Here is a 7,641-nt window from a genome sequence, read left to right on the forward strand (position 1 = left end):
TCTGAGCAGTGTACGTGTCGACCAACCTGTGGAACGAGCGAGGATGCTTCTGCGGGATCAAGGGGCAAACACAGACCTCCGCGTGATGGACGCAAGGACACAAGAAGATAAGGTTCCAACGGTCTTCAGAGATGGGTCCCACGTTCTAACCTTATAAATACCCAATCTCCACCAAGAGGAAGGGAGGCGGAAAAATCAGGGAGAGAAGGAGAGAGAGAGAGAGAGAGAGAGAGAGAGAGAGAGAGAGAGATTGCAAGGGTAAGTTAATCACTAAGAAGAGAGAAACATGTAAACCCAAAAGTCATTCGACTATTCATGTAACCGGGAAGAACATAGTAAAACAACAAACCCCGTGGATGTAGGCCTTAGTGCTGAACCACGTAAACCTGGGTCTTATTTATATTTCAGCACTTTACATTTATTTAGCTCCATGGATGTTTACTTATATGTTTTGTTTTCCTTAATACTTATATCCCATGCGCAAACGCCTTGCATGGAGTTGTTAGATGAGGCCATGATAAACCCGAAGATTTTGAGCCAATGAATCAACACTAGGATATCATCATCACAATCTCTTTAGATGATAATGATTGATTGTGAGCGATCGGACCCTCACGCAGGTTTGTGTGCTCACAATAAAAGATAAAGTAACTGTGAAAACTAAGAACGTCATTTGGAATTGCAACTTTGAAATCATTAGACCTGAATATCGTGATACTCCACACTTTTCTTTGCTTAAATTCTACTGAAATTTTTGATATTCTTGGTCCAAACAGGGGTATTTAAGTCACATAATTACTTTCCTCAACTGCCTGAGAGTTAAACACGGAACTGTATTTACAGGTAGTGGGACAATCTGACGACTCCCTCACTCACTCAGTCAGTAAAAGTCGTTGTAGATAGCGTCAAAAACGGGACCATAATAATTATTCTACAAACGTCCAAGCACCAGAACATTACCTATATATAGTACCACTCCTAAATATTCCATTCATTGATTATTTCTTTGCTTGAGAGTGACTACTCCATTGAAATTGAATAGCAGATCAAAAGCAGGTTGGTTTTAGGTTTTTCAAATTCATTCCTTAAAACCTTCATTTTCTCTACACACCAACAATTATTTCAAACAAGGTACTCATGTTTTTCCCCAGATTGATTTCTTGCAGTTCTGATTGATTATGATTTTGAATTTTGCTAAATTGAATGCTTAGAATTTGAGAAATGAGATTTTGTTTGTGATTTTGTTAAAATGCTTGTTAGAATTCCGCTTTGGAGTTTCATTTCTATCACTGATTTAGTGTTATTCATCGCCTTCTCCCGGAATACAACTACATTATAACTTACTCGAACTAGATTACAAAATTTGTTGGTATGTTTTTTTTTCTTTTTTTGTTTCTAGGCTTAATGTCCGAAAATGGTTCGTGAATTTCGTGAACTGGATTTTTTAATTTTTTTTTTGCTTGTACCGGTGGGATGGGTTTGTTTCTCTTTAGTTTTTTGTTAGATTGGGTATGTTTTTGAAGTAGTTGCGGTTTGAAATTGTTGTTGTTACTTGAGTAAGGATTGCTTCCTCTTTGCGATTTTTAGCTTGTAAAATTGTTGTTGTTTTGAACTATGCGGACTGTGAATTTGTTTCTTCTTGTGATCTTTGTTTGAAGGATAATGTCAAGGATATAGTGATTAGTGACGACGACTTATAGTGTCAGTTAGAGAAGTATGGCGATTTTCTCCTATTATTATGGCGGTGGACGGAAGCCGTGCAATAGCATCGCCTTCTGGTTCTCTCTGATGATATTCTCACAGTGTTGTATAGTAACGTTCTCGGCTTCGTCCCAGTATTTGATTGGACTCGGAAGCTATGACATAACTGGACCTGCAGCAGATGTTAACATGATGGGGTATGCAAATACGGAACAGGTTACTTCTGGAGTTCACTTCAGGTTGAGGGCTCGTACTTTTATTGTTGCGGAGCCCAAGGGGAAGAGGGTGCTATTTGTTAATCTTGATGCGTGTATGGCCTCACAAATCGTGACAATTAAAGTACTTGAGAGACTAAAGACAAGGTAATCTTATCTAGTGTTGTTTTGTTCACTGCATCTAATCGCATATCCAGTATATAAATTTTAACTGCTGAAGCTATGAGATCACTCCTGGTGTACTTTCAAGATTTTGCACCGTCAACTTTGTATTTTGACTAGTTAGTTGATTTTTATGTTAGTAAGAAGTTTGCAAGGCAATTTGGTTGTGGTTTGCAATCTAGCGAATGCCTAGATCAAGGTTTACGGTTTTTCTATTATCTTCACCTGAACTTTTGTCAAAGTTGTTTGGCCAAACTAAGACATTCAGATTTCTAACCTCATTGTAAGTAGAAGTTATTCTGCTGGAAGTACAGTCGAACTAGCTTCGTTTTCATTATATCTATATATATATTATTAAGTCTTGGTAGTAGTCTATTTGTTGAATTTGCTAGTAATTCTTTCTCTGGTCTAACTTTAGGGCTAACCTCAGTAATACATTTCCTTTGTTAGGTACGGAGATTTGTACACCGACCAGAATGTGGCTATTAGTGGTATTCACACTCATGCAGGCCCTGGCGGTTATCTTCAGTATGTTGTTTACATTGTGACATCTCTTGGTTTTGTGCGTCAGTCATTTGATGCTGTTGTTGATGGTATTGAGAAAAGTGTTATAATAGCTCATGAAAATCTCCAGCCAGGTTCAGTTTTTGTAAACAAAGGTATGATTGTTGACTTGTATCTTCACATCCCTTGGTTTGTTGCATTCTAGCAAGATGACATCTATTATGAGAGTGCCATGTCTGCTTACAGGCGAACTCTTAGATGCTGGTATAAGCCGTAGTCCTAGTGCTTATCTCAACAATCCCTTAGCTGAGCGGAATAAATACAAGTATAATGTTGATAAAGAAATGACCCTCCTGAAGTTTGTGGATAATGAATGGGGCCCGGTTGGCAGCTTCAATTGGTTTCCAACTCATGGGACTTCGATGAGTCGTACAAATGGATTGATCAGTGGAGACAACAAAGGTGCCGCTGCAAGGTTCATGGAAGACTGGGCCGAAAAGAAAGGCTCATCTAATGGGATCCCTAGAAGAGTCTCAAGCATAGTTTCTCATCTGCGTAGAAATCGTAAGTTCCACAAATCCTAGCATGTTAACTATTTAGAGTTAGGAGATTAGCTGGTAGAAATATCTGTGTTATGTTCGGTCGGTTTCTTTTTCTGGTAGAAGTAATGTTAATGTCTGTTTGTCTGTCTCACTTGCACTAATGCAGACTATACGGGATAATTGGTAACAATAGTTTATAGCCCGTTCCACTTGCACTGATGCAGACTGCATTCTAGATTGTCTGCGAAAAATATGTTAAACAGCAAATGCAAAAAGATTTTCCTTTTATAATGTTAGTTAATTATGAGGGTGTAGATTCTTACTTCAATTTGGCATGACTTGGTGCATTCGCATTTTTCCTAGCAAATAGTAGTGGTACTCTCAAGTCAAGAGACCAATTTGATTCTTTGTTCTATCATGGTAAGATTGCATGGAAGAAACAACATTTTCATCTGCCCCCCTTCACCATTTAATGTTTGGAAAACCTTTCTTTCAGATGAAGAACTAAATGTGCTTGCTGCCTCCTTTGAGTCTTCTGGTGGAAGACCTGCTACAAGACTGCTTAGTTCTGTAAGCCGTGTTCGTAGTACGATTCGGCGGGCTGACAGGCCTAGTTTTGTTTCTGCATTTTGCCAGTCAAATTGTGGAGACGTTAGCCCTAATGTGCTTGGTGCTTTCTGCATAGACACTGAGCTACCTTGTGAATTTAATCACAGTACCTGCGGTGGGAAGAATGAATTGTGTTACAGTCGTGGCCCAGGGTACCTAATCCTCTGGCCTCATTAATTCTATTTAGGTTAATTTCCTGCATCTGATATCTATGTACATTCCAAAAAAGATCATGTCGTGTACCTTGCAGTTATCCAGATGAATTTGAGAGTACTCGCATCATCGGAGATAGGCAATTTAGAAAGGCTGCTGATTTGTTCAGCAAAGCATCTGAGAAGTTGAATGGGAAGATTGACTACAGGCATACATACTTAGACTTGTCAAAGCTTGAGGTTGATATTCCTAAACAAGGTGGAGGACATCAGACGGTAAAAACATGCCCTGCTGCAATGGGGTTTGCTTTTGCTGCAGGAACCACCGATGGGCCAGGAGCTTTTGACTTCTCACAAGGTGACGTCAAGGTATTGATATGGATCAGTACATATTGTTTAACCATATACTTTTTTGAGTTGTGTTATGCATTTTGTGTGATTGGGGTATCTCTAATAATGTGTTAGGGTAATCCCTTTTGGCGGTTGGTGAGGAACATACTGAAAAAGCCAGGGCAGGAACAAGTAGATTGTCAGCATCCAAAGCCTATTTTACTCGATACTGGGGAAATGAAAGAACCGTATGACTGGGCTGTAAGTTCTAAAATATCCATCTCTTAGCTGTAAATTTTTGTGTGAAGCGAAATTCCTTTCTTTTTTTCTGATTCAATTTTATGATGACTTGTGTAGCCTTCAATACTTCCGATTCAAATTTTGCGGATAGGGCAACTAGTCATTCTCAGCGTACCTGGAGGTAGGAGCTGGTTTACTTGTTTTCTCTTAGTACAGTAGTGCACACATAATTTTAATTTTGACTCCTTTTAGTGTCTGGACTGGCTTGACTGGAATGTAATTTCTTTCTGCTCACTCCACAGAATTTACCACCATGGCTGGAAGACGTCTACGAGATGCTGTGAAGGCAGTACTCACGAGTGGAGGTCATGGAGAATTTGACAGCAATACTCATGTTGTTATCGCGGGCCTGACAAATTCATATTCACAGTATGTTACCACCTTTGAGGAGTACGAAATTCAGAGATATGAGGTCAGTAATCAGTATAGTTCAAACACATGAGTTCAACTTATATTTTCCTCTGTTTGGTAAATGACCCTCCGACGTAGCACTAGATTTTTCTTTCTGTCAGTGAATAAGCTTACATTCTTCAGACATTTCTCTGGCTTTTTATCTTGATTCTCAGGGTGCCTCGACACTATATGGCCCACATACACTCAGTGCATACGTTCAGGAGTTCAAGAAATTGGCGACGGCTCTCATCAGTGGGTTAACTGTCAATCCAGGTCCCCAACCTCCAGATCTTTTGAATAAGCAAATTAGCTTGCTCACACCAGTTGTCGTAGATATCACTCCTCTTGCTGTCAAATTTGGGGACGTCAAAACCGAAATTCCTCAAAACTCCACCTTCCACAGGAGGGACAATGTAAGTGTTACTTTTTGGACTGGATGTCCAAGGAATGACCTAATGACAGAAGGAACATTTGCACTAGTTGAAATTCTCAAGGGAAAGGATACATGGGTCCCAGCTTATGACGATGATGATTTCTGTCTGCGATTCAAATGGTGGAGACCTATGAAGCTTAGTGCTTATAGTTTTGCAACTATAGATTGGATAATTCCGGAATCAGCAGTTTCAGGTGTGTATAGAATAAGACATTTCGGTGCAGCAAAGAGCTTGTTGGGGTCAATCAGCCGTTTCACAGGTTCATCCCGCGCCTTTGTAGTTGTATAATACCATATTCTGGTACTGTTAATCTAAAGCGCATATAAGTATAGTTTAATTAGTCTTGTTCAGTAAATGATCCCCCATGACAGTAAGAAAGGATTGTAGCCGAGGATTTCCCTTGCTGTTACATTTATACTGTAACAGTTTCTTACATATTAGTTCGAGGAAGGAGAAATTGTAAACCGAAGTTTTTGTTGTCAGAACTTGGTATGTGCAATGATGAAACGTTAACTCTCTTTTTGGTAAGGTTATTGTCTTGTTGGTTAGAGAATTGTTGTTTGGGATTGGACCGTTAGCTCTGTACATATCCTCCAATAATGCCTGACCTGAATAGGCAATAAAGAAATAAAGCCGCCGCTGACGCATGGCCCTATAATTGATCAAAGGATATGTTATTATAACTTGAATGTGATTCTCTCTTATCTCTATAATAGATTAGGGAGGGCGTCATTCCCTCTTATGTAGTTGTTGGTTTTACATGATAATGAATTAAAAGTTTCAAGTTTTGGCAACAAAATTTTCTTCGTTTTGTGAATCATGTATAGAACCATCGTAAACTTTTGTAAATGAAATTTGTTGGACAATATGGGTGACAACACATGCACAATCCAATGCAGATCATTCTCAAAGTAAAAACTAGTTTCTCAGTAGTTTTCATGTTCGACAAAATCAACATTTGTTAATCCACGGTATAAGATTGCCAAATGAAGCACTTATTATATTATTTGCGAGGTGCACTCAAGCAAAATAAAGCAGCAGCCAGCAGCGAAGCAATGTCGGCCACCATTCCTGACTAATGTTATTATAATGGCTAAGCTTATCTGAAGCTAGTACTCCCTTTATTTCCTCTATATAAAGCCGATTCATGCACTTGAGACTCTAAACCCATCCCCACTGTGCTTTATTTTCATTCAGAATATACTCTTGGTTAATACCAAAATGGCTAAGCTATTTTGTGCTTCTCCCATTTTCGTTGCTGCTTTCGTCTTGCTGTTGATTACTGTATCCGTTTCCTCTGGTACGTATGTGTGTTTTTTCCCTTTAGATGCATTTGATGATATTAAGTTGGAAATTAAAGTCCGGTAGGCTTCCATTTCATGGTCCGTTTTCATGAAAATGAAAAATGTGTATGATTTTATTCGCAAACTTTCTGATTATACTTTGGCTTTGAATTTAGCTATAATAACATAAAAGAGGGTCTTGAGCAGCGTTTTTGTTGTTGCAGTTCGGGATCGTGCACAGACTGCCAATTCATATAACGGAGATGCAGTTTTGGATCTTGCAATGACCACCGATTTAGGCGATGGAAACGCGGTTTGCTATTTTGACGGTGGATATATCGGAGTGGTAAAAGTGGCAACAAGCAAAATATCTTGCCCAAGGTGTAAGAGGAACTGTCTGGGGCAGTGTGGAAGAAGCAAATACACGACCGTACACAGCCAGTGCGATACTATAGCCTCAGCCACATTACAGTGCTACTGTTGTTGCAGTAACGTACAGAAGCTTTCCTTCAATCCATCGGATCACTAAATTAATCCAACATGGTCCTAGTAGTACTTGGAAGTGGCCGGCGTGAGGAGAGTATATCTATGTTTTTTTTTGTTCTCCTTTTGAAGCAGTACATCCATGATGTTTCACTCCTATTTCGAACAAAAATCAATAAAAAGTTTCACTAGTATTTAAGTACTTTTTTCTCAAATAAGACTGTCTCATGTTGGTCCGTGGTAGGAGCTGTCTTCTCAATCTCTTGCATTACAATTTTGGCATCAAACTTTGGCAATAAGGATCATTTCGGCAATAAGATTGTCTCATGTTGGTCCGTGGTGAGAACACTCATTCATTCATCAAAAATCACTCACATACTGATTGGATCGAATTGAGTGATCAATAGTCTTCACTAGGAGGCTGATCTTCTGCCTCATGAGAAAAAATTGTCAGGATTTCCTTATGGAATCACTGACAACCCCGAAATAACGGATCTTGAGATATCATGATGAATAATAAGTAAACCAAGCAC

At 39.1% G+C, this 7,641-nt stretch overlaps 2 protein-coding genes across 3 annotated transcripts; both read left to right on the forward strand.

Moving 5' to 3' along the window:
- Window positions 1–991: 991 nt before the first annotated feature.
- Window positions 992–5,873, forward strand: LOC113320607 (neutral ceramidase 2-like). 2 transcript variants are annotated; one of them, XM_026568511.1, is made up of 10 exons: window positions 992–1,131; window positions 1,659–2,063; window positions 2,529–2,737; window positions 2,829–3,146; window positions 3,621–3,885; window positions 3,963–4,254; window positions 4,351–4,476; window positions 4,573–4,636; window positions 4,758–4,927; window positions 5,082–5,873. In XM_026568511.1, the coding sequence occupies exons 2-10, from the start codon at window positions 1,717–1,719 to the stop codon at window positions 5,628–5,630; spliced, it is 2,340 nt and encodes a 779-aa protein (XP_026424296.1). In that variant the 5' UTR covers window positions 992–1,131; window positions 1,659–1,716; the 3' UTR covers window positions 5,631–5,873. The 2 variants fall into 2 exon arrangements, with proteins under 2 accessions (XP_026424296.1, XP_026424297.1); XM_026568512.1 differs by having other exon boundaries at window positions 3,984–4,254.
- A 611-nt stretch (window positions 5,874–6,484) lies between these two features.
- Window positions 6,485–7,326, forward strand: LOC113320608. Its single transcript, XM_026568513.1, has 2 exons — window positions 6,485–6,642; window positions 6,850–7,326. The coding sequence occupies exons 1-2, from the start codon at window positions 6,564–6,566 to the stop codon at window positions 7,152–7,154; spliced, it is 384 nt and encodes a 127-aa protein (XP_026424298.1). The 5' UTR covers window positions 6,485–6,563; the 3' UTR covers window positions 7,155–7,326.
- The last annotated feature ends 315 nt before the right edge of the window (window positions 7,327–7,641 follow it).

The sequence above is a fragment of the Papaver somniferum genome, chromosome 11, assembly GCF_003573695.1.
Source record: "Papaver somniferum cultivar HN1 chromosome 11, ASM357369v1, whole genome shotgun sequence".
Classification (NCBI taxonomy): Eukaryota; Viridiplantae; Streptophyta; class Magnoliopsida; order Ranunculales; family Papaveraceae; genus Papaver; species Papaver somniferum.

Excerpts from the sequence above, each read along its gene's own strand:
- LOC113320607 (XM_026568511.1), top strand. The coding sequence starts at position 1,717 with ATGGCGATTTTCTCCTATTATTATGGCGGTGGACGGAAGCCGTGCAAT. Across the intron at positions 3,147-3,620 it reads TTCTCATCTGCGTAGAAATC|ATGAAGAACTAAATGTGCTT; the intron begins GTAAGTTCCACA and ends CCTTTCTTTCAG. Across the intron at positions 3,886-3,962 it reads TGTTACAGTCGTGGCCCAGG|ATCATGTCGTGTACCTTGCA; the intron begins GTACCTAATCCT and ends ATTCCAAAAAAG.
- LOC113320608 (XM_026568513.1), top strand. The coding sequence starts at position 6,564 with ATGGCTAAGCTATTTTGTGCTTCTCCCATTTTCGTTGCTGCTTTCGTC. Across the intron at positions 6,643-6,849 it reads TACTGTATCCGTTTCCTCTG|TTCGGGATCGTGCACAGACT; the intron begins GTACGTATGTGT and ends TTGTTGTTGCAG.